The 27,578-nt window shown below is 40.8% G+C and overlaps 1 protein-coding gene across 2 annotated transcripts in view; it reads left to right on the plus strand.

Moving 5' to 3' along the window:
* PTCHD1 (patched domain containing 1) overlaps positions 1-20,747 on the plus strand; it is a 44,694-nt gene extending 23,947 nt beyond the window's left edge. For both annotated transcript variants that reach the window (XM_077807197.1, XM_077807196.1), the window contains one exon: positions 19,093-20,747. In XM_077807197.1, the coding sequence (XP_077663323.1) occupies positions 19,093-20,747 (1,655 nt within the window). The remainder of the gene's footprint in view (positions 1-19,092) is intronic.
* Positions 20,748-27,578: the final 6,831 nt, after the last annotated feature.

The raw sequence follows: 27,578 nt of genomic DNA on the forward strand, positions 1-27,578 counted from the left end.
CTGGCATTGGCCACTGTTGGGAGACAGGATACTGGGCTAGATGGACCTTTGGTCTGACCCAGTGTGGCCATTCTTATGTTCTTAAAGGTGTTCCTTGCAAAAAAAAATTCTTTTTAAAAAAATCAATGAACCAAATTCTGATCTGTTACATCTGTGCAACCCCAGCAGCTTCCATGACTTGCCTGAATGTAAGTGGGAGCAGAATATGGCTGAATAATTTAAACATTATGGCCCCAAATCATCAGCACACTTAAGCATGGGCATAAATGCTTTGATAAACAGGAATATAATTATTTAAATGCTTGAAGTTAGATACTTGAATAATACTTTGCTAAATCAGGGCCTATATACTTTTAGCCTCCAGAAGTATGTAATGACAAATCAAATTCTTCATAATTATATTAAACAAATTATATAGGTGGGCATGAACTGCAAAGCAGAGATCCAGATTTTGATTTACCATAGCCTCCCCAACCAAAGTTTTGGGGTGTTTGTTATCTGGGCCCAGGCCAAAGTGATGTATCAAAATACCGTGGATCACCATAGTAAGTGTCATTTAATGATTCCTGATCCTTAAAAGTATATCCACTTCCTCAAAAGCACTGTGTGTTACATATCAAACCATTTAAAAATAAGCTGTGCTCATGAGACAGTCTACATGTTATTTCATATAGCTATAATTACACATTGATCTTAGACAACTGAAATGAAAATTTCAGTGTTAATCTTTCCATTTTAAAAAGGCAGTCTGTTATTCCTTTAGAAAAACTGTACAGTTTGTTCAAGAAGATTCAGCTCTTTTAACTAGTCACATTCACTGAAAGAAGCATCCATGTAAAATAATTGTGGGATGTCAGACTGCCAAATATGGGGAAAGATGCAGTAAATGTTCCACTGGCTTATATTTAGCTTCTGATTTAAAAGTGCATGTAATGCATTAAAATAGGCATGGAAAAAACAGTTCATCAGAAATAAAAATGGCCTAAACTTTCAGCCATCCATAAATTGATCAAACATTTTGCTAAGTTTGATAAAATACAGATATGTGCAGTGCCAACACTCACAGTCCTCTACAAGCCTCTTTCCTTTGTCAAAACATTCTTTGCAGTCTCAGCAAATTGAGGAATCTCTGCTGAGCCAGCAGCAATCTTCAAAATATGCAACTTCTCAAACTTCCTTAGGCTCAGAGGAGAAGGTAGTTCACATGGCAGTTAAAGGTCTAGAACATGTGAAATTTTAGCATGGGTATAGGCATCAATTTAGGAATACAACCTTTGAAGCAAAATTAAACATTGTCAGAATCTACCTGGTTTTGATCTCCTGGTGTTTTTCCCATGTTTCATGAAAAAATGTTCCATGACCATGAAAAAATTTAATCAAATTTGGGCATGAAACTTTGTTTTAAAAATAACTTTCTAGAATCTGAACATTTTGAGGAAGTTTTGTGATGCATTTTGAATTTTGAGCTGGGCTGGTCCCTGGGCAGAAAGGGAAGTTACATGGCATATATTCATGTTTGCTGATTGGCTGAGCCTGTCTCAGATGCTCAAGAGGGTGAGCAGAAACCAATTTGACTCTTTTTCTCGGGGGGGGGGGGGGGAGGGGGTGTGTGTGTGTGTGTGTGAGAGAGAGAGAGAATCCCATGTGTCATAACAGTCTTGTGGAGGACAGCGGATGTGTCCCTGAAATACCAGAGCGGGGAGCAGGCCCATCTCTCTCTCAACCTGATGTAGCCCAAGGATGCAGTATATGACAAAGGCCCAAAAGGAGAACCATAGAAAATGATTTATTTAGGAAACATGCATAAATGCTGTGGGGTTCCTTCCTTTAGTGTAAATAACTTCAGTCATAACATCCGTTTCATGATCCTATTGTAAATAATTTTCAAAAATAAAATGTCAGGTTTCAACATAACAGCCATGTTAGCCTGTATTCGCAAAAAGAAAAGGAGTACTTGTGGCACCTTAGAGACTAACCAATTTATTTGAGCATAAGCTTTTGTGAGCTACAGCTGACTTAGTGTACACTGTAGCTCACGAAAGTTTATGCTCAAATAAATTGGTTAATCTCTAAGGTGCCATAAGTACTCCTTTTCTTTTTTCAAAAATAAAATGAGACACCAAATTTGTATGGAATATAACTCATTTTGGACCTAAAGTGAATGACATTTCTCAAAATGAGAGACAACTGTGAGGTATGTGTAGACCTGTCATCTTTGGGCAATCGGACAGGGTGCTGGGAGGGACAGAGGAAGAGAATCTGTGACTAGGCCTGTTGGGGCAAGGGTGACTGTGTAGGGACAGAGGTCCATGGCAGGTTCGGGGTGTTGCCTATAAATTTGGACATTTCAACTAAGTATCCAAGATAATCTCTAAACCTGAGATTTCCCCATCACTAAATTTACTCTGTCTCCTATTTTTATGAAGTTTTTCAATGTTATGGGCAGTTTACTGTATGGTTTTCTATGTTAATCTGTTCTATTCATTATCCTGGATGCAGGGCAAAAAGTATTTAAAGGGATAAAATTAGTGCATTATTGAATTATATTGGTTTCAGTGTTATTAGGCAGATGGGGAAATTGGAAGCGTTTAAACTACTCCATATTCCAGTAGACCATGGATCCAAAAAAGAAAAAACATAACCCAGAATCAAAGATGCTTTGGCTTCTGAATTCAGATCCAAAACCTAAGATTAAACTAAACTAAAATATTTAAAATTTTAAAATATTTAAAATTGCCCAAACTAAAATACACCCAGCCTCATTCCATCCTTTGGTAGTATTCCTGTGTACCATACCCAAACAGTGGTATTTGGCTGTTGTGTTACACACAAAAATTATTTTTACATGGGCAGGTTGACATGGCCTCAGTTTTCTTTTTGATTGCTGTTGCTTCAATTTTATATATTTCATGTAAGGTCTGTCAAGAAAACTCATTTTATTCTCTGTTGAGAAGGTCAGCTCACAGTACCTTCTGCTCTTGCCTAACAGTTATTTTATTTAACTTTCATTTGCTAATCTCAAGTACTTTGAATATCAGTGGATAGAATAAAAGGAAGAATCAGTAGTACTTTGCATATGGTGACATGACAGCAATGGGAATCTGTCTGGGAGGTCTGTCTCACTTTGTGCCTGCTGCCCTACGCCAGCTGCTGGCATTCATGCTGAAAGCTCTTCTCTCTTGATTAAACGTGGTTTGGCGCACCTGAATGCTAGGGAAACTTTCTCTGTTTGCTTTTGCTGTGTGTCTGCAGTACCAGTGTCCCCTTATGTTTCCTAGCAGCATGATTGAAGTCTCTCACATTCTATGCAACTCACCCCATTCCTCATGCAAGGTAAAGTATCCCTAGATATTCTGTGGTCCAAACCCCTGCACCATCCTCCATCCTCTGCAGCCACAGTATACTCCCCTCTTCTTCTCTGTATCCATAACAGGTGTGTGGGTAACCAAACAGAATGTTTCTCTTTCTGTTCCTTTCATGCTCTCTCCACAGCTAAGAACTCAGCCACAGTACTGTGTGTTGGAAGGGGTTTGCGCATTTTTCACACATTTCAATGTGAAAGACCACCCAGTGGCAGATTTTTGAGGGCACAAATGGCAATTAGGCCCCCAGCTCCCATTGAATATCAACATGAGTTAGACCCCTGGCTGTCTTTTGTGTCCTTGAAGATCTCCCCTTTAACAATCCAAAAGTTTGTTTTGAAGCGTAGACCAGTATTTATTAGTGATCAGCAAATCTCAAAAAAACTTTAAGAACAGATTCAGTTCAGAGAAGCATATAAAAAGTTTGGATCGTCATACATAAATAAATAACCAGCCAGCTAAAAGCACATAGCTAAAGAGCAGCACAAATCTTTTTCAATGTGCTAAAAGAAACATATGATCTGACATTTCAGCCTCAGCCAGTTCTCTCTCAGAGTGAGTGGAGTAATCCACAAGTTGAAATAGAATTGACATTCTGACGTTTAAACACCAAAACAAGCCTTTGACATGGAAGCGTATTGGATTATTTTCTTAAGACAAATATTTGAACTGTAGGAAAAAGTGGTTTTCTCAAACGGTTTTCTGCTACCAGATTAAATATTCAATTTAAATAAAAACAGATTTTGAACCATATTTTGCCTTGCTTATCTCTGCTTCTCAAAATAAACTTGTCTCTTAGATGTTTTTCTATTTATAAAATGTGCTGACATTTTGCTGTCACAATAACAAACACAAACATTGCATTGGATCAGTATCCAAAAATGAACGCTCCAAAAGAAACAGTTCCAACCCACATTAAAAATATCATCCTCTGAACTCCCAGTCTACCCAACCAGGTCTCTTGACTCCATTAAAGTCAATGAGACTACACAAAGGGCATAAAGTTAGCCATGTGCAAATGTCTTTGCTGGATCAGGTCATAATTCCTATACAAGATCCACATGTAGAGATTTTGTCCATTTATTTTAATTGGATTTGGTATGCTGCATCATACGCTGATTGGGAAACATAATATATGGACAGAGATTTTTTTGAAAGTGGACATGATTAAAATATGTTGTGTTCAAAGTTTAATGATTAAAACATAAAATAGAATCTATCAGATTATAGGTTTCTAGTGTTATTGCTCATGATCATATTAAAACTAGGAAGAGAGATTGTGACTAGATCATTGAAAAAAAAAGAACTAGTTAAATTCATGGAGGATTGTTCCATCGATGGCTATTAGCCAAGATGGTCAGGGATGTAATCCCACGCTCAGGTGACCCTACACCTCTGACTGCCAGAAACCAGGAGGGGAAGATAGGGTGGGTCTCGCCAAAGTTGCCCAGTTCTCTACTCTCCCCCTGAAGCTGTGGTACTGGCCGCTGGAGACTGGATACTGAGCTAGATGGACCAACGGTCTGACCCAGGATGGCTATTCTTATTTCACTCCAGTACTTTACACGTACTTCTCCTTTTCCATATTCCTCTATCTGTTATATAGATCAGGGTAGAGAGACAATGGAGATGAAGTATACATATCTTATGTGCATGTGTTTGTACATACTAAGGACTTACATCTAGACAGTAATTCTGGTTTGAATGGTACTTCAGATAACATAGTTTGTTCTTTTTATAGCCATTCCTAAAGTGTATGTCCATTGTTATTTGTCTGTCATGATAAAATACTATTATTTATATTATAGTAATTTATATAAATATTTTCATTTTTAGCTTTAGAAAAATGACACCACTCACCGTGGTTTATTATTCTGTGATAGGAAATATTGGGGAAGAGTTGCATTTGCTAGAGCCCTCTTTGTGCAAGTTTGGGAGAGTAGAAATCAAAAAGGGTATGGCCTGACCAATATTAAGTGTTCCATCCCAGAACAGAAAGTTGGCCCTATGCCGCCTTTCCAAAAAGGTGCATTCTTCAGCAACGTAGGATGGGTGAAATATTCTGTGTCTACTGTGGAACACCCAAATGACCGAGGATGAAATTCACCCCGGGCAGAGGGCCCACACAAGTCCTATTCACCACCTAAATGCCATATCAAGTATTTTGAGGGCTTGTGTGGGTCCTAAGTGATACATAAGGCTTGTGCTAGTGAATTTCACCGTGAATGTGCAAGATAAAGTAGTGTATCAAGCAGTTTGACTAATGGCACATGCATGTCTGTTCCAAAGATCCAAATACTATAAGGTGAGTGCACAACTGGTTGAAAGACCATTCTCAAAGAGTAGTTATCTCTCACTGTCATACTGGGAGGGTGTATCTAGTGGGGCTGCACATGGCTCAGTCCTGGGTCCGGTACTATTCAATATTTTCATTTATGACTTGGATAATGGAATGGAGAGTAGGTTTATAAAAAATTGTAGATGATGCCAAGCTGGCAGGGGTTGCAAGCACTTTGGAGGACAGGATTAGAATTAAAAATGACCTTAAACTGGAGAATTGGTCTGAAATCAACAAGATAAAGACAAGTGCAAAGTACTGCACTTAGGAAGGAAAAAAATCAAATGCACAACTACAAAATGGAGAATAACTGGATAGCGGTAGTACTGCTAAAAAGGAGGGGGGGCTATAATGGATCAAAACTGAATATGAGTCAACAGTGTGATGCAATTGCGAAAAAGGCTAATATTCTGGGGTGCATTAACAGGAGTTATCCCACTCTACTCAGTACCAGTGAAGCCTCAGCTGGAGTACTGTGTCCGGTTCTGTGTGCACACTTTAGGAAACATGTGGACAAACTGGAGAGAGTTCTGAGGAGAGCAACAAAAATGATTAAAAGGTTCAGAAAACCTGAGCTAGAGCAAAGGCTACAAAAAACTGGACAGTTTAGTCCTGAGAAAAGACAACTGAGGGGGGACCTGATAACAGTCTCCAATATGTTAAAGGCTGATATAAAAAGAAGAGTGGTCAGTTGTTCTCCTTGTCCACTGAAGGTAGGACAAGAAGTAATGGGCTTAATCTGCAGTAAGGAGATTTAGGTTAGGTATTAGGACAAACTTTCTAACTATAAGGGTAATTAACCTCTGGAATAAGCTTCCAAAGTAGGTTGTGGAATCCCCATCATTGGAGGTTTTTAAGAACAGATTAGACAAACACCTGTCAGGGATGGTCTAGATTTATTTGATCCTGCCTCAGTGCTGGACTTGATGCCTTCTTTTGGTCCCTGCCAGCCCTACATGTCTATGATTTAATTATATTCTTCCTTGAGGTCCACAGACCCAGAAGAATGTTGTCCTCTAAGAAGAGCAAGCTATTGTACATTTGCTATAGTTTTCCTTATCAACATGCATTGATCATGTTTGTACATGACAACTTTTACCTCTCACCAGTGTTCCTCTCTCAGTGCAACTAATTAACTGTGTGTAAATGCTGCAACATAGTCAACACAATCACTACACAGGTGGATATTGTTAAACATTTCAATCTCTATTCCTTTTCTCCCAAATGGATCCCATATAGGACTCAGACAGACAATGTATCCGGAAACAAGGAGCCAGATTCTTAGTTCATGTAAATGAAAATCTGGCCAATGCACTCTAATTTTTGATCCATAGAATAAACCAATGAATGAACCCTAAACTGGGATGGATATGGGCATACCTGGGTTTGTGACTATGATAATGATAAAAGAGTAGAGTTATGAGCTTCTGTCAGGAAGGCAGCCATGTTTCAGACTTGGACAGCAGATAAGGTAATATATGGTTTGCTGCCATCTGCAGTGTGGACATAAATGTTGTAGAGTGCCAGGCCAGTAAACAGTTACAAACTCAGTAAAAAATGATAGTGTAAATTAACTGTGGTTCTAGTTCAATCAGCTTCTTTGAATTTTATTTTTCTCGTCAGGAAGATTTTATCTAAACTGTGTGCTCACTCTTTTGCTCTATGTGCATGTTCATGAACATTTTGAGACTGCTATTCACTGGTGTGTTTTAAGTTCCAACCATATTTGAAGGGAGAGGTCACACCTGGCAAGTCAGATAAGATTTTTACTTTGTCTTTGATTGGCTGTTCTTAACCCTGGTGATCAGGAAGGCCAGCAGTGGCCTTTTCACTTAGCTTCACAGAGGGTGGAGCTGGGTTTTAGGTGAGCTGTCTGATCCTGCTGGAAAAATTATGGAGCGAATCATCCCAGGCTCTTTGTCTAATTCTGGAAGGCAGTCACGTAGCTGAGCAGAGCACAGTTTTATTTTTTATTCTATCAGCTAGTGGAATCTAGTGTGTCTTCATTATATCATATACTATTACTGTTCTAGTTTTGTAAAAGAAAATTCCCTGGGCCTGATTCTGATATCCCTTACCTAGGTTAGCTCTTTTGACTTCAGTGGAATTATTTTGGATTTACACGGATGTAAGTGAGATCAGAATCAGGCCACCTGAATCCATGTGCAGCAGTTTCCCACACATGCATAAACCTTGCATCAACATCCATACTTAGTCCCTGTGACTGATTATCCCAGGAAGACAGTAGCCTAGATTAGCTCATTATTATTCTTAGACTTTAATGCAGAGGTCAATCATTATTAATGTTTTGTGTACAAGTGTGCTAAGATGGGGCAAATAAAACGAATTATTCATAAAATCATGGGTGGAGTTTGGGGCGCAGGGTGGGGCATTGCACCCCCAAAACTGCAAGCATCAGGCAGGCAGCCTGAGTGTGCAATGAGTTCTGCAGAGGAGACAGGAGACTTCTCCCAGCTTGGGCCCCTGTAAGGCAGGGAGTCAGAATTTTGTTTATAAACAGTATCAGAGGGGTAGCCGTGTTAGTCTGTATCCACAAAAACAATGAGGAGTCCGGTGGCCCCTTAAAGGCTAACAGATTTATTTGGACATAATCTTTCATGGGTAAAAACCCCACTTCTTCAGGTGCAGGGAGTGAAAATTACAGATACAGGCATAAATATATTAGCACAAGAAGAGAAGGGAGTTATCTTACAAGTGGAGAGCCAGTGTTGACAGGGCCAATTCAGTCAGGGTGGATGTGGTCCACTCCCAATAATTGATGAGGAGGTGTCAATACCAAGAGAGGGAAAATTGCCTTTGTAGTGAGCCAGCCACTCCCAGTCCCTATTCAAGCCCAAATTAATGGTGTAAAGTTTGCAAATGAATTGTATCTCAGCAGTTTCTCTTTGCAGTCTGCTTTTAATTTTTTTTGTTGAAGGATGTGTACTTTTAAATCTGTTATTGAATGTTCAGGGAAATTGAAGTGTTCACCTACTAGCTTTTGTATGTTGCCATTCCTGATGTCCTATTTGTATCCATTTATTCTTTTATGTAGATACTGTCCAGCTTGGCCAATGTACATGGCAGAGGGGCATTGCTGGCACATGATGGCTTATAGCACATTGGTAGATGTGCAGGTGAATGAGCCTCTGATGGTGTGGCTGATGTGGTTGGGTCCTATGGTGGTGTCGCTAGAGTAGATATGGGGACAGAGTAGGCAACGGGGTTTGTTATAGGGATTGATTCCTGGGTTAGTGTTTCTGCGGTGTGGTGTGTGTTTGCTGGTGAGTATTTGCTTCAGGTTGGGGGGCTGTCTGTAAGCGAGGACTGGCCTGCCTCGCAAGGTCTGGGAGAGTGAGAGATCGTTTTCCAGGATAGGTTTTAGGTCGTTGATAATGTGCTGGAGAGGTTTTAGCTGAGGGCTGTACATGATGACCAGGGGTGTTCTGTTGTTTTCCTTGTTGGGCCTGTCCTGTAGTAGGTGACTTCTGGGTACCCCTCTTGCTCTGTCAATCTGTTTCCTCACTTTCCCAGGTGGGTATTGTAGTTTAAGAATGCTTGATAAAGATCTTGTAGGTGTTTGTCTCTATCTGAGGGATTGGAGCAAATGCAGTTGTATCTTATTGGCTGTAGACAATGGATTGTGTGATGTGTCCTGGGTGGAAGCTGGAGGCATGTAGGTAAGTATAGTGGTCAGTTGGTTTCCAGTATAGGGTCAGTAGGTTTCTGGTATAGCCAGTAGGAGAACACTTCAATCTCCCTGGACATTCAATAACAGATTTAAAAGTAAACATCCTTGAACAACAACAAAACTAAAAAAATAGACTGCAGAGAGAAACTACAGAGCTACAATTCATTTGCAAATTTAACACCATTAATTTGGGCTTGAATAGGGGCTGGGAGTGGCTGGCTCACTACAGAAGCAGTTTTCCCTCTCTTGGTATTGACACCTCCTCATCAATTATTGGGAGTGCACCACATCCACCCTGACTGAATTGGCCTTGTCAACACTGGGTCTCCACTTGTAAGGTAACTCCTTTCTCTTCATGTACCAATATACTTATACCTGTATCTGTAATTTTCACTCCATGCATCTGAAGAAGTGGGTTTTTTACCCACAAAAGCTTAGTCTTTAAGGTGCCACCAGACTCCTTCTTGTTTATAAACAGAGTGATTAACAGGTAATTAAGATAAGAAAGGGCTGTTAGGGTGTTTCCTAAAGTTAAATGATCTGTTCCAAGCTTGATGAACTGCAAAAAGAAAGTAGCCTACATGATAGAAAGTAATTGTAGATTTTTCTACAATGATTTCAGTTGTTGGATTCAAGTAACAAAGTTACTAATTTTTTTTGAGATGATAACTGATTTTTTAGACAAAGGAAATGCAGTAGATATAATCTACCTGGAAGTTAGTAAGGCATTTGATACAGTTCCACGTGAGAATTTATTAGTTAAATTGGAGAAGATGGGGACTAATATGAGAACTGAAAGGTGGATAAGGAACTGGTTGAAGGGGAGACTCCAATGGGTCATACTGAAAGGTGAACTGTCAGGCTAAAGGGAGGTTACTAGTGGAGTTCTTCATCAGTCTTGGGACCAATCTTATTTAACATTTTTATTACTGACCTTGGCACAAAAAGTGGAAGTGTGCTAATAAAATTTGCGAATGACACAAAGTTGGGAGGTATTGCCAATGTGGAGGAGGACCAGAATATCATAGAAGAAGATCTGGATGACCTTGTAAACTGGAGTAGTAGAAATGGGATGATTCTTAATAGTGCAAAGTGCAAGGTCATGCATTTAGGGACTAACAACAAGAATTTTTGCTGTAAGCTGGGGACTTATCAGTTTGAAGTGACGGAGGAGAAAGACGTGGGTGTACTTGTTGATCACAGGATGACTATGAGCTGTGAACGTGATGCAGCCGTGAAAAAGGCTAACATGGTCTGGGGTGCATCAGGCCAGGTATATCCAGTAGAGACAGGAAAGTGTTAGTACCATTGTGTAAGGCACTGGTGAGACCTCATCTGGAGCACTGTGTACAATTCTCATCTCCCATGTTTAAGAAAGATTAATTCAAACTGGAACAGGTGCAGAGAAGGGCTACTAAGATGATCTGAGGAATCGAAAACCTACCTCATGAGAAGAGACTCAAAGAGCTTGGCTTGTTTAGCCTACCCAATAGAAGGCTGAGGAGAGATATGATTGCTCTCTATAAATACATCAAAGTGATAAATACCAGGGAGGGAGAGGCATTATTTAAGTTAAGCACCAATGTGGACCTCAAAACAAATGGATATAAACTGGCCATCAACAAGTTTTAGCCTTGAAATTAGGTGAAGGTTTCTAACCATCAAAGGAGTGAAATTCTGGAGCAGCCTCCCAAGGGGAGCAGTGGGGGCAAAAAACCTAACTGGCTTCAAGACTGAGCTTGATAAGTTTATGTAGGGGGTGGTATGACAGGACTGCCTACAATGGTGTGTGGCCCATCAGCAACTGTAGCAAAAATCCTGTAGCAAAAAGCCCAATGTCTGTAGATGGGACACTAGATGGGGTGGTCTCTGAGTTACTACAGATAATTCTTTTCCAGGTATCTTCTTGGTGGATCTTGCCCACATGCTCAGGGTCTAACTGATCACCATATTTGGGGTTGGGAAGGAATATTCCCCTGGGTCAGACTGGCAGAAACCCTGATGGTTTTTCGCTTCCTCTGCAGCATGGGGCATGAGTCACTTGCAGGTTTAAATTAGTGTAAATGGTGAATTCTCTGTAACTTGAAGTCTTTAAATAAGGAGTTGAGGACTTCAGTAACTCAGCCAGAGGTTAGGGGTCTATTACAGGAGTGGGTGGGTGAGGTTCCGTGGCCTGCAACATGCAGGAAGTCAGACTAGATAACCATGATGGTCCCTTCTGACTTTAGTAAGAGTATCTGAAAAAGAATATACATTACAATTTTAAACCTAACCAGTGTCCCATAAGTGACTTGCCACAAGATGTCAGAACATGTAAGTATTAGAACTGAGTAGGTCTAATATTTATTTAATTTTCTTTCTTGATATAGGAATTAAATATAGTGCTCCTGTCAGGTAATTTCTAAGTTATTATCTGCAAAAAAAAAAAAAAAAAAGAGAGAGAGAGTTTTCAGTTGCCTAAGTAGCCCCTGGAATCACAGTTAAAGTCCCCGCCCTCCTCCCCAAAAAATCTGAAATGTCCCTGTGTGGTGGCACAGAATTTTTTCCCCTCCCCCTGCCCCGCCCCACCCATGCACGTCCCTGTTGGCTTGACTGGAGCCACCCTCCAAAATACAGAAGTCAAACTACACCTAAGCATAAAATGCTACCATGTGTAACAGACAGCCATGGAAGAGTAGAACTTCCTCCTCCATCTTTAGCGGGTGTCCCACTTTCCAAGGATAGTAAACAAACACTTGAAACCAACACAGGGCAGTTCGACACCACAACGTACTGCTATATTCTATCTATGTGCCTGTAAAACTAAAGTTATGTCCATACTCGCGTTTTTGTCGGTAAAACTTTTGTCGGGCAGGGGTGTGAAAAAACACACGCACCCCCCCGACTGACAAATGTTTTACCGACAAAAGCACTGGTGTGGACAGCGCTATGTCAGCGGGAGACACTCTCCCACCAACATGGCTACCACTCCTCATTCGGGGTGGTTTAATTATGCCGGCAGGAGAGCTCTCTGCTGCTGGCATAGAGCGGCTACACAGGAGACCTTGCAGAAGCACAGGAGCAGGGGTACAGCTGTGCCGCTGTAAGGCTCGTAGTGCAGACGTAGCCTTGTGAAAGGGAACTAATATTTGATTCCCAGTCTCTCTCCCTGTTTTCCTTTCCTTTAAATACATACATTGAATCTTTTTATGGGGGCTGTGAGAAAACCCACATAATTTTTGTATAAAATTAAAGAGAGCATATTGCATTCTTTAAACAAAGACAATCTAACAGCAGCTGTTATTTTAGGCTGGCAGTGTTGCCTAGTGGAGAGAGCACTGGACTGGGACTCAGGAGACCTGCCACGGGGCAATTCATTTCACTTCCCTGTGCCTCAGTCTCCGTGTTGTAAAATAAGGATAATGATCTGACCTCCTTGATAAAGTACTTTGAGACCCTGATGAAAAGTGCTGTGTCAGAGCGAGGTATTATTTATTACCTTATTTTCTAAAGACAAAGATGGGTGAGATAAAAACCCCAGGCTGCTGCAGAAAGTACAGTCGAAATGTGTACAGCCTGAATTCACAGAAGGGCTTAAGCACTGCAACACAGACATGCATACACGCTCCCTCCCTCAGCCATTTTGTGTGGAGTTAGGTATACTCCGACCACACCTACTGGATGGCATCCCATTCGGTGAGAAAGGTGGGGCAACACCTGTCTTAACCTGATTTGAGGATCAAACTGGAGTTTAGGTGTGAGATACGTATTCTGGGATTCCTGCCTGAGGCAGAAATACTGCAGACATTTACGCACCGAGTGAGTTTAGGCACCTACAGGTTTAGGCAGCAGCTGTGTTGGGTTTTGTGGATTGCAGTAGCACCTAAATCAGGGGTGACTCTCTGTGACTCTGGGCCTACTCTCTGAGCTGCTTTAATCAGTATTGCTGTGATGGATCTCGAGCAACAGCAAACATGACAAGGGGAATCCTGTGTCCCAAAGGACTGGCTCTTTAGTGCAACAAGAGGATTTTTGCCTGACTTTCTCCAGTGCTATTATTAGTTATTTGTATTATTGTGGTGCCTAAGAGCGCCAATCACAGACCAGGACCCCATTGTGCTAGGTTTTGTAGAAACACAGAACAGACAGTCCCTCGCTCTCATTTTTCCAATACCTCATTGTCATTCCTCCAACAACCTCATTTTCCCCTTCAGATCACACTCTCCAGCCTCCACAGCCCTGTCTTGGCTCTATCTCTACTCATCTTCCTATTACTGGTGCCAGCTAATGCCACCAGGTCCTGCACCATCATGTCTCACTTTTCCTCTCCACCCAGAGTGAATAAATATTTGAGAGAGTATTCACGGCTCATTTATTATTGCTATTTACACAAAAGATTGGTTAAAAAGAGTTGTGAATAGTGAACAAACTGACATAAACAGAAAAGGGGACTCTGCCTGATGATACAGTTAAAGTCACCCACCCAAGCAACAAAATCAATACCTTTTGATCTAGGTGACCAAGTGGAGGGTACACACAGTGAACTATGAATAGTAAGTAAATGTTTGTAGTGAACAGTTTGCTAATAACCCATTGGCTAAATGTGTTCGCACATTATTTACTGCACAATTGTGAAAAACAAATCAGTACAAATAATGTATTGGATAACTAATTAGCAGGAAAAGGTTTAAAATAACAGGATTATTTATTTGCAAGGAATGATTTGATAACCTCTAGCTGATGGCTTATAGGACAGACATCATAACATTGAGAGAGAGAGGAGCAATAGAAGTCAAAAATAGATGGGCAGATGGTGGTAAAAATGGAGAACATGAAATCAGCATAACCATAGAAGGAAAGCCAAATTCGTACAAAATGCCTCCATACACTAGACAACAAGAGCTAATCTTTAACATGCTGTGCCTAATTACCATATGAAATTAAGGCCTGCTCCTTTCCATGGACTTCTGTGGGCACTGCATCAGGCCCTGCGTGTGACTGCATGTAAAAACTGTGACTTTGGGTTAGACAATTAAGGACACTTTGCAGACTTCCCATTTTGAAAATTAGGCCTTCACTACCCTTCACAAATATTGTACGTTACAGAGCATGGTTGAGAAATACACAAAATTCAAACCGAAAATACCAATCCATAATGTACGGAATGTATATAAGACAAAAAAAGAAACCCATAAAATAGGATGATATGTGAGGCAATCATTTTTTTCAGTTAGCTTTCTAGATTATATGCATTTGAGCCTCACTCATTTACTTTAATCATTTTATTAATCCAGTTCCTTTTCAAGTTATCCTCCACAATTATGTAAAAGCAAAGTAGAAAAAGTATCCTAAAGTATTCTATTATTAAAATTTGTCCTTGTTGTAAGTGGCAATCAGAAGCATAGGCACAGAAATGAGGGGTGTGTGGGTTGCTGCAGCATCCCCAGGTTTTATGAGTGGCCACGGGCCCCATGCCCAGGGCTCCACTCCCCGGCTTGTGTCCCTGGGTTCAGCCCCATGCCCCGCTCCCCAGCCACTGGCTCCACACATAAAACCTGGGGGTGCTTCCCATGCCTATGCCCTCCTCCCAGCCCTCTGTCTGCACTCCGCTCCCCAACCCCTCACCTGGGCTTGGGTCCTGGCCTCCGGCCCCACTCCCCAGCTGCTGGTCCTGTACCTGGGGCCCATGCCCAGGGACCCACCCACCAGCCCCACTCCCTGGCCACTGGCCCTGTGTCCGGTCGCACCCCCCACTCTCAGGCCTCTGCTCCTGGGGCCCCACGCACCTGGCTCCATTCCTGGGGCCCCGCACAGCCGGGGCTCTGCTCTTGGCCCTGCACGTGGGGTCCCTGCTGCTGGCCCCTGCCTGGGGATCCACTCCTGCCCCCACACTCGCCCCCAGCTGTGGCCTCGGCCACCTTAATCCCTTAATCCTCTTGGTCCCCCCAGAGACACAGTCCTTCCCAGCCTCAACTCGGTGGGGGGGGGGGTGGCAGCACGGACAGGAGTAAGGGGGCTGGCTTTCAGCACCCCCTCTACTAAAAATGTTCCAGCACCACTGATCCGAAGTCAGTCATCAGACATTACTATTATCCAAAACAGACAAACAAAAATCAGACCTTACGTCATTTTTAACTATATCTAAATTTTGGTGTATTGTAAGGACTAAAGCCTTCCAAATTAATGCTTCTGTTTGAAATTGTTATGCAAGACCTTATTATTGCTGGAGCATTTTTTTTTAAAATGTGTTCAAACTAAAGCTCATGGTGAAAGTAATTTGTAATACGATGCTGCGTGGAATAGTCAGACATGCCTGTCTGCAGGACTTATGGGAACCATAAAGAGATTAAACCTCTCATTCCTTGCTTTGGCAAGTGATCTGTGACTTTTAAATAAAGGTCAATCTGTCTTTACAAAGAACACAGTGAAAGCAAGTTTAATAGTTTTCCCTACTGAACCTAGAACATAACTATTTAAAACATAATTAACAACGGGGTGTCAGTCGCTGATTGTACTTTTTCCTTTTTCTATGTCTTGGAAGTTTTGGCATCCCCAATTAGTTTTAATAGGGGGCACTGTACTAGTTATCAAATTGACAGTCTTGACCTGCCCTCCAGAAGCAGCTGTAAAACAATATTTGGACAAATTAAGATAAATGCCTCATTGGAAACATGACTAATGTTACTACAAAATGGATATTCATGTTTTATGCCATGATGTAGGTTTTTTTTAATCTGATATGCATGAGGGCAAGCACTCTGTTACTGTAAATAAGAGACACTGGAGAGAAAAGACACTAGTTACATTAACTCATTTTAGTTCCATATTTCAAATTTCTCTGTTTAAAAGTATCTGTGAATAGTGATTTCATTGTTTTCCGTTATTACCAGAACGGACAGCCATGCCATCAGCTCAAAACTTAGATATGCTAATTCCTGCAAAAAGGCCAGGGGTTGTTATTATCAGTTTTGTGGATAATCTGATTATGTAAAGGGGGCTGACTATAAGAACTACTTAGGCAGGGGTGTCAAACATACAGCCCACAGGCCAGATCTAGCCAATGGTATGTATGTATGTGGCCTTCATGACACACATGCTCAAGCATCGATTTATTTTTTAAGAAATTTTTCAGCGCTAATGGTGGCAGAGATAACCTTCCAAATGTAAACCAAATGTAATCAATGCAAAGATGTCTGCCCAAGTTTGCAGACAGTATGAAACAGTAGTGCAGAGATGGAATGCCTCTGACCCTGAATCAATTATTACAATCCAATTTACACTTCGATGCCCTCATTAAATACGTTTTAATCACTGAACATTGGTAGGGGAAGGAATGAGGATGAAGATGAGAGCAAAGCAAGCCTACTGGGTTGGGAATTGGGCGTTGCTGAAGAGAAGGAAATGCAGAGAAAAAAGCAGAGTAGACTCACAAAGGCAGGGAGGGGGAGAAACACAAAGAAAGCAGGAAGGGAAAGGAAGAAAAACAAAAGGGAGATACAGAGGCTGGCCCAAAGGGGAAGTCTTATCACTGAATGACAAATGCAACAAGAAGAAGAAATCATAACTAACTAAATTTTTAGGCCCAAATTCACGAAGGGAGTTAGGCATGAGTCACTTAAGCTAGCCAGTGGGAGATGCTGACAAGAGGGGAGTATCCTAAACCCCACCCCGCTCAGAGTCAGGCACCTAAGTTTCCTGACTCTAGGAAGGAGGATCCCAGTTTGTGGCTCACCAGTGAGACAGTCACTTCTCTGCAGTCTGGACTTAGCACCGAAGTCAGTTTCTGAGAGAATGAGTTAGATCCTGCCCCACGCCACACAAAAGAGCCAGAGAAGGTGGTGTCACCACCACCCCATCTTATAACCTCTAGCTCAGTGATTAGAGCACTCACCAGTGATGTGGGAGACCCATGTTCAGTTCATCCCTCTGCTGAGGGGGAGAAATGATTTGAACAGAGGTCTCTTAACCCTTTCAGGGTGGGGCTCTAACCACTGAGCTATGGGATATTCTGATGTGGGAATCTCTCCTGTTGAAGCTGTTCCACTGTGGATAAACACTTAAAGAGTCATTGGGTGAGAGAGTGTGAGCATGATTCTTCAGGTTAGTGGTCAGAGGACTCACCGGGGAGTGGGAGACCCAGTCCCACTGCTACAATAAATCCCACCCTTAGTTCCCACATAAAAACCATATTTTCATTTGATCTCTGTGCAAACTTCAAACTGAAACCAATGGGCATTCCACTATGAGAAGTATACAGTCCAGAATATGCACCCAGGCCCATAATTAGCTTAGAATTTAGCCTGGGGGAGGGCTCAAGGAATTGTTAAAGGGGTGCAGAGACACTGTCAAATCATACAAGCCTAGGACTAGTATCCCAGAAATCCTGAGTCTAAACACTGACGCCCCTTCAGGAGTCACTCTATCTCAGTTTTCCTAGATCAAATCAGTTTAGTACTTACGTACTTCCCAGGAGTGTATTTTTAGAGTTGATTAGGTATCCATCAGCTGGCATTTTACAAACTTCAACTTATTTCTAAGCATTATTTTTACAGAACTTTTCTCCTCTAAAATACGTCTAGTTGTGTCTCATAACTGTTCCCATCCGATAGCTCTTTGGTGATGTATGTAAACTGAATCTGTGTTCACAGTTTAGTTCTGCTGCAAATGAGTAGATGTCCACATCACCAAAACCATCATCACAATTGGTACCTTTGTTGGCAGGTCACAATAGAGAGACCAAGGATTTAATGGGCATATAGGACAAAAGAACCAGAGACACAGGAAAAGCCATGCATTTTGCCAATCCTATATTTGTTCTGTGGTTAAACAGAGGATTTCAGTCTCCAGGTCTTTCAGTTCAGCTCTTTCATGAACACTATATTTATTTTAAGAGGTAATTAAATAAATTACAACATTTAGGGATTGTTGAAAAATTAAATGGATCTGCATTTAGTTTTGCAAACTGTGTAAGTATACACATTAAAGTAAGGAAAATAAAGCATTATGTAGTTTTGTACATATAAGCTTGTTATAATCCTCATTAATTCTGCTTTTGTAAAATTTATTCATGCTTTTTTGTTTGCTACATTTCTATGATTTATCTTTTTCCTAGCCAGAGGATGTGGCAAGGGACTGGGAAAGTCTGTGATTGATTCACCCAGCAAAACTCAACTCAGATACAGCATTCCTTCACTTTATTTTTTCCTAGTTTTTCAGCAAGAAGACCAAATAATGCCCAAGCTCTTCCGGTTCCTAATCACTTGTTCTAATCACTAGTCAGATCTCACCACCTTAAAGCATTACAAACTTATTGAATTTCAAAGCATCCGCCATCTCAGGCGCTCTTGAAAACTAAAACCAATGTCTGAGAAAAACAAGTATTTTACCTGGTTACCACCAACCCAGTAACACAGATGTGTGGAAACTCTAGTGAATTCTTTACAAAGACATTAGGCTTCCACATGTTGATCCTTACCAAAAATACATGATGAAAATACTTGGGTTTGCTAACGGCTTTTTTCATGATTAATGTGCTTCTGCAATTTACAAAATCTTAATATTTTTTATTCCACAAGACCTTTGCTACTTAAATTATAACTGGGGGCCAATTATAACTCCTTTGTGCCTTTTAGCATGTCCATGTTAAAATTTTTCCATGCTGTTTTGCCCTTCCTGACTAAAAAGATACAGACCTTAAACACTTGCTTTGTTCTTTATTCTAGGTCATGGGTTATATGGGACTTTTGAAATGTTGTCCTCCTGGAGGAAAACTAGAGAAGACCAACATGTTAAAGAGAGAACTGCAGCTGTGTTTGCAGACTCCATGCTCTCCTTTTCTCTCACCACTGCCATGTACCTGGTCACTTTTGGAATAGGTGCCAGTCCCTTCACTAACATTGAAGCAGCTAGGATTTTCTGCTGCAATTCCTGTATTGCAATTTTCTTCAACTACCTCTACGTACTCTCCTTTTATGGTTCCAGCCTGGTGTTTACTGGCTACATAGAAAACAACTACCAGCATAGTATCTTCTGCAGAAAGGTACCAAAGCCAGAGGTGTTGCAAGAGAAGCCTGCGTGGTATAGGTTTCTTCTGACAGCCAAATTCAGCGAGGACACAACCGATTCAGAGGAACCAAATACTTACGAAAGTCATCTTTTGGTGTGTTTCCTCAAACGCTATTACTGTGACTGGATAACAAACACTTATGTCAAGCCTTTTGTAGTTCTCTTTTACCTTGTTTATATTTCCTTTGCCTTAATGGGCTACCTGCAGGTCAATGAAGGGTCAGACCTTAGTAACATCGTAGCAACCGCGACACGAACCATTGAATACACTACTGCCCAGCAAAAGTATTTCAGTAACTACAGCCCAGTCATTGGGTTTTATATCTATGAGTCAATAGAATATTGGAACACAAGCGTTCAAGAAGATGTGCTAGAGTATACTAAAGGGTTTGTGAGGATATCTTGGTTTGAGAGCTATTTAAATTATCTAAGGAAACTCAACATATCTACTGGATTGCCCAAAAAGAATTTTACTGACATGTTGAGGAATTCATTCCTGAAAGCCCCCCAGTATGCCCATTTTTCAGAGGATATCATCTTTTCAAAGAAGTACAACAATGAAGTTGATGTAGTGGCTTCTAGGATGTTCTTGGTGGCTAAGACAATGGAAACCAAGAGAGAAGAACTTTATGATCTCCTGGAAACCTTGAGGAAACTCTCTCTCACATCCAAGGTGAAATTCATCGTTTTCAATCCATCATTTGTGTACATGGATCGTTACGCCTCCTCAGTGGGAGCCCCCTTACAAAACTCCTGCATCAGTGCTTTATTTCTGCTCTTCTTCTCGGCATTCCTGGTGGCAGACTCTCTAATCAATGTCTGGCTCACTCTAACTGTTGCCTCAGTCGAATTTGGAGTCATAGGTTTCATGACCTTGTGGAAAGTGGAACTGGACTGTATTTCTGTGTTGTGCTTAATTTATGGGATTAATTATACAATTGACAACTGTGCACCACTGTTATCAACCTTTATCCTGGGCAAAGATTTCACAAGAACTAAATGGGTAAAAAATGCCCTAGAAGTGCACGGGGTAGCTATTTTACAGAGCTACCTCTGCTATATTGTTGGTCTGATTCCTCTTGCAGCTGTGCCTTCAAATCTGACCCGTACACTGTTCAGGTGCTTGTTTTTAATAGCATTAGTCACCTTCTTTCACTGCTTTGCCATTTTACCTGTGATACTGACTTTTGTGCCACCATCCAAGAAAAAAAGGAAAGAGAAGAAGAATCCTGAAAACCGTGAGGAAATAGAGTGTGTCGAAATGGTGGATATGGATAGTACCCGAGTGGTTGACCAAATTACAACAGTTTGACTTGCTTGTTTGTTGTCTTTTCACAGTAGGTCTTATTGAGAGAAAAGAGATCATTATTGACTAAATATTGGATTTTTGATTTTTCTTTTCCTAAACTAAAACCAAGAATAGCCAAAATGGTGGGGGGGAAGGGAAATTGTACATTAATTGGCCTCCATAACAAAGGTATTATTAGTGCAAGAATTTATACACACACACAAAGAGTGTGAATTTTAGTCCCTTGACGTAAGATCTAATAAGGGAAGATCGGTTACTAAGAACTGTTCTGCCATCTCTATACTGCAGATACAGCTATTATTATTGCTGAGCCCAATCAAATTGAAAGGTCAACTGTCAAGGCTGAAGTAACGCTCAGTGTTCATCCGGAGGTAAAGGCTTTACAAACTTTCTGCACAGCAATAATTCAGCTCAATGAGTCAGCTCTGATAGGTCTTAGCCATCACATTGAACTTTTCTTTTCTCTTTTCCTCGAATGAAAACGGTCATGCAAGTTTGTATAACAGAAAGCAAATTTAACTAGGGAAGAAGGCTGTATGCAGCAACCAGACACTTTCAGAACAAATTTGTGTTACAAATCATTTTCTTTTCTAAAAATACAGTTATTTTAAAATGTAATTCATCCCCAAGAACATTTTTAAAGTCATGAATTTTGTAGCTGTTCCTTTTTAAAAAAACAAAAACAAAAAATGTCAGTGACTCTGGTATGGTAGAAGATGTACAATTCTATTTTATGAATGACTTGCTACTAGTTAAACAAGGGATCTGCTTTACCAACCGTAGTTTTGTTAGTACTGTACTAACATATGCCACTGGCTCTAACAGCAGATAAAAGATGGTGTACTGAATACTTCAGCACCAAAATCCATGAAACAAGCCTCAAATACCTAATGTCACCAAGGAAAAGTGAATGTTAGGGCTCCTTTAATAAGAGTCTCTTTCAGGCCATTCACTCGTAATGCACACTAAGAGGATTAATGGATAGTTTTACATAATGTATAACTTAATCCCTCAATCTTCCTAGAGTAGCTGTAAAGCAATAGCCTTTACAGTTATGGGCTCTTCCAGGAGACAGCAGACCACAATGTGAGTTATATATTACAGTTCAAAGGTAGGACCACACTAACGGTATCATGTTTAACTGTCTCCCCAAAGAGCCTGTATCAAAGGGGCCTATTGAAAACATCACTTTTTTTTTTTTAACATATCTGAATCTTTTTGGAGCATTCTGTTCTAAATTAATAATTATGTCAGCATCTGTGACGTGGAGTAATGTGGATAAAGAAGCATCCTCATCCCCACCCCCACTTAAGAACCACAGGACACTGTTGTGAGGTTTTATACCAACCAGTCAGACCCCCTTCTGGGAACATAGGTCAACTGACTTGGTTTTGCTAGAGCAGTCTAAATTAGTCAACTAAAACCAGTAACATGCAGCTGGCTTTTGTCTGAGATGTTTGAGTGACTATTCTCTGTTAACATCTGTCCAGAAAGTAAAAGTACTTGAAAGTATTTCAATAACTGGGAAATTGTTCACTTAAATCATGGGTTGTGGAACTCAAACTGATGTTTTCAGGTGCTGTGTGGCTTGGGCTAACTAGGGTGCTTTAGTTTCAGGAGGCTGCATGTATTACACAATGATTAGTGCATCCATTGTAATGAATTGGTGGTTTGCCCATCACTGCCTAGTACCATGCTTTAGCACGAATTCAAAATGGCTCCCATTAGACCTGTATGAAATCCTCAGATTCCATTTTGTGAATTTTAATTTTCAAAGAGATATTTCTTACAACTTTTTGCTTAGCCAAAAATTCAGACCTTTTACCATGAAGCAAAGTTTGATGACTATCTAAGAGCAACTGGAAGCTCTAATGCAACTTCATTCTCGGCAGAAAAACTGTCAGACGTTGTCAGACCTGTAGAAAGACAACAGAACCTGGGGATGGGTGGAAAGGTACTTTGAGGCGCACTTGATAGCCTCCTTAAGGACCTGTTGTTTGAGGTTTTTGTTTTGTTTGTTTTTGATATGTTCTTTAGGCTCAAGCCTTGGTCTATAGTTTCCAGCCAGATGGGGGATGGGAAGAGATTTGGGAACACAGAAAATCAGCTTTGTTTTGGTAAAAATTCAAGAGTTTTCCTGTGATTGTCTACTCTAAAGTGTGATTCTTGTCTACCTGTTTCACTTCCACTGTCATTTTTTTCCACAGAACTCTAAGCACACTGTTGCTTTTTGTGAGCTGAACTTTGAGAGTCCTTTGAAAGGTCCAATGTTTCATATCTGTTTCTGAGCTTGATGTGAGTAAGTCTTTAAATTAGGTCCCCAGATGAATATTTATTTCAAATTTTATGTGACAGTCATTATTGTCATTCAAACAACACTTAATTACCCTGCATTAGAACTGTTCAACAGATAGATAAATACCTATTTATTGAAGTTTAAAAGCTAGTGTAACTATCAGTAGATTTACCAACACACACTATTATAAACTTCTTTACATTTAAGTTAAATGAATAGCTGGGACTGTCTTTAAGTGCTCCTGAGGGAAGAGATGCTTGTAGCTTCATAGGTCTCTCATTAAATCTGAGTAAAGTGGGACATTTTGATATCTCCAAGAAAGAAGGCAAAAAAGAGTTAGAACACCTACTCTTTTGTCCCAAAATCTGCTGGAGGGGGGATGTTGAGGCAAAGTGGTATCACCCCTGTTTTAGAAGGCCATCTTAGTTTAAGCAACCAGTTTTTGTCACACCCCTGAGTGATCCCTTGCCATGGGTTTCACTGTGTTTTTAACTGCAGTACAGAAGATCCCTTTTCTGGGGAAAAAAAAAAAAAAAGTTCAGTCAGTGTCTAATACTGGGTTTCTGTCAGGCACTGACTGAAAGTTAAATGAGATATTTTATTATCCTCAGATAAAGCTATTATTCTGACTTTTTATTTTAAACAGGTATAAATATGATTACCCTTCTATTCAGAACATAAATTACAAACATTAAAATTTCCATTTAATACCTTATTGTTCAGAGCAAATTTCTAATAATGGACAAGCATCTTAAAAAAAAAAAAAGAAAGAAAAGAAAAGAAAAACCAAAATGCATATGACCATCAAGTTCAGTCTAGTCTTTCTTGCAAGATTATTCCCTATGGTGGCTTAACATGAGTTCATTTTCAGTTTACAAGTATTCCATTCTGCGAAAACACTGAGAGAGAAAAACTGGAAAATCTGGAATAACTTCACTGTAAACAGAAATTGGCCATGGCAGAATTTTCTGCCCAAAGCTTTATCAGAGAATTTTCTAGTTGGATTAAAATTAGAACTGTGAAAGCTGAGAAAAACCTATCTGGCAAGGAACAGCTCCTTTTCCAAAAACAAAGAAGCTCAGTGAGGTCAGTTTTATGAGCCTAAAGGGAGAGTGCATCACTGAAGCAGCTTGATATGTCTGTGAAACATACCAGCATTTTCTTCAGATCTGAGAGCCTTCCTGATCCAGGGCTGAATTCAGACAAAATGGATGAAGAAGTGGCAGGCTGTAAAGTGACTGTTTGTCTTTTTAAATGCTGTTCTGGATTCAGTCTCCTCCTTCCTGCCAGTTGCCACATCCTACCCCAACCAAAAATTTGATTTCGTTCGTTTAAAAAAAATAAAAGTTAAAGCAATGTCACAACCTGATAGTCCGTGTTAAGAATGATGCCCACATCCTTAAACAATAGAGAAGCAAAGCCCTCTGTTAAGGCTGAGTTCTACAAAAGGAAACACTCTAGTTATTTCTAGCTTTCAAATGTTAACAGATACATGGTTTCCTGTTTCTTAAAGTTTGAAAGTAGATAAAATTACTATGGGCCAAATCCTCCCACAGCAGGCCTTGTATACAGTTCTACTTCATGGGGATGTGGAGACTGGAAGCAGAGGGCATGGATAAAGAGTCCAGGCTCCCTGTGCTTAACGGAAAGGCTACAGCTATTCTAGTGTGGATAGATTTTGGAGACCAGATTGAGGTACACTCTGGGGAAAGTGTAAGCTGTGCTCCTTGCATTAGTGACTGTTGCAGGATCCCAACGATAAACCCACTCCCCACTTTTTTCAAGACTTTGCATAGTGGAGAGGATTTGTCCCCAAATATTTCCTGTATAGTATTACTTAGATATCAATACTTAATGCACTAAGTATCAAATGATACTATTATCTCCAAACAAGATGTATTTTCCCCCCTTTTCTTTTTATAAATACTTAAATTTGCTAATAAATATTTCTAGTGATAAAGTTATCTACCTTTGAATGTTATTAAATTAGGAACAGTATCTATTCATTTCAATTCCAGTCATGAAAACTGACTACCCAATATGTCTTTGGTGAAGCAGACTGGTAGCATCAGCAGGAAACGAACAACTAATCCACTTACCATAGGTGTACGTATGGGCCCTGATCCTGCATTCACCCACACACAGATGGACCCTTGTCCAACTGGGGCGCTGCACCGGCACAGGGGTCGACCTTCCTGACTCGGATAGCAGGATTGGGGCCTTAGGTTTAAATTCTGGCAGAGCATTGCGTATAGGAACCCACCCATGAAATTCATTCACCGCAGGGCAGAACTCTTCTGATCCTATCCTTGCTAGAGCCATGGTAGAGGCTGCTCGGCAAGCCTTGCCTACTTGCAGATGCAGAGAAGCGCTCCTGACTGCTTACGCTGAATCACGGGGCATGGCTCACATATTTTTGCAGATATTCCCCCTTATCCAGCAGTGGCACCTAGGCGTGCACACACACACATAGCCCTACATAGTTTAGTCATGCTTCTAGCTGTTGCTACATAAAGGATGGGTGCATAATGATGATTCATTTGCAAGCATATATTGTGTGGCCTTTTGGGAGGCACATATTTGTTAAACTTGAATTTGTCTCTGATAGTCTGCCTTCTAAAAATCTTCACAACCATTTGTTTGGGGGGGGAAACAGATACAAAAAATTCTAGGTCATTTTGAATTTTCCAGCTCCAAGATATTCACAGGTCTTAATCCATGTGGTAAATTAATGTCTTGCAAAATTTCAGGTGATTTTTGGTTACTATTTTTGTATTAATTGAGGGAAAAAATTGTATAACAAATCTCAATGTACAGCCAATGCCTAAAATAAAATGTCTCTCTCTCGCGCGCACGCTCTCTGCTTCCTGTGCTCCCAAACTGCTGCAGAATCATATTCTGTCCCCTAATTAAGAAACTGATTTATCGGGCCAAATCTTAAAGCTGTGCACTAGGTTCTCCACGAGGGCCAGGTGGAGAAGGAATCTTCCCACAAGTCTGCACATTAACAGCAGAATTAGCGAATCTCTCTCTCTCTCTCTCTCTCTCTCTCTCACACACACACACTTTTCCTCCATTGGCCTTTTCATGCTATAAGTAGGGCCCTACCAAATTCACGGCCATGAAATCTGGTCTCCCCCCAAGAAATCTGGTCTTTTCTTTTACCCTATACTATACAGATTTCATGGGGGGAGACCAGTGTTTCTCAATTTGAGGGTTCAGACCCAAAAGGGAGTTAAGGGGGGTCACAAGGTTAAATTAGGGGGGTTGTGGTATTGCCACCCTTACTTCTGAGCTGCCTTCAGAGCTGGGTTCCTGGCCAGCAGCTGCTGCTCTCCGGCTGCCTATCTCTGAAGGCAGCGCTGTCACCAGCAGCAACACAGAAGTCAGGGTAGCAGTACTGCAAGCCCCCTAAATTAACCTTGTGACCCCCCCTGCAACTCCTTTTCGGGTCAGGACCTCTACAGTCACAACACTGTGAAATTTCAGATTCAAATAGCTGAAATCCTGAAATTTATTATTTTTAAAATCCTATAACCACAAAATTGCCCAAAATGGACCATGAATTTCAGCCCCTACCTATAAGAGGCCCCCACAGCACATAGCCCAACAGCAGCACTGGGACATTCACTCTCTACGCAGGGTCCCCATTACTTGGTACAATGGAACAAAGACAACTCCACAGCAGGCAGGTCCCTCCATGTTCATAGGATTAGCCCTTTAAATATAAACAATAATATTATTCCTTTGCCTTAGCCAATTCCTGCAGCAGAATTCCAGCCCAACCGTGATTTTAACCAATTATTTAAAATAAAAATCTGGAGATAGCTGCAATTTGTTTGAGTGGCTCAAAATGCAGCATTATCTTGATGGCCTGAACAATGGTTCCACCATTATTGCCAAAAAGACTGCTCTTAAAATCTTCCTTACCAACATCCCCAGACTTGAGAGATACACTCCTCCTGACATTTGATAACACAGAGGACATCAAGGCAGATCCCTGTCCATTCACAGCTGTGAATTCTTCCTGTGCATGTCTTTCTTCCCTCTCTCACACACACAGGCCAGTCATTGATTTGTAAAGCATTGTCATTTAATGTATGTGGCCAGATTTTCAGAGGGCCCAGCTCCCATTTACACATCTAGATGAAATGACCAGGGAAGCCGCTGAGTTCTTTTTCAAATCTGCCCAGTAATTACCACCTTTATTCACCTTCCCTCCTTTTCCTACTCAGAACCTCCCACCAATACTGGAAAGCCAGAAGCCAGCTTCCCTCCGTGCTTTCCCTGAGCTGATTGTCATTCTTTGAGGTCCATTTGGACCGACTGCTTCAGAACTGAAGTAAACAATTACACTGAGTGACAAGTGTGTTAGCAGCAGTTGCTATGTCACATCTGGGTGCAGCAATCAGCTGAAAAAAATGTCTACTCAAAAGAGCAAGCGAGCCGGACACAAGCCTAAGACGCAATGAGAAGCAGGAAGTCTGGGAATTGCAGAGGGTTTGACTGCCAGAGTTTTGCTCTTGGACACTTTAATT

The sequence above is a fragment of the Eretmochelys imbricata genome, chromosome 1 (assembly GCF_965152235.1).
Source record: "Eretmochelys imbricata isolate rEreImb1 chromosome 1, rEreImb1.hap1, whole genome shotgun sequence".
Taxonomy (NCBI): domain Eukaryota; kingdom Metazoa; phylum Chordata; order Testudines; family Cheloniidae; genus Eretmochelys; species Eretmochelys imbricata.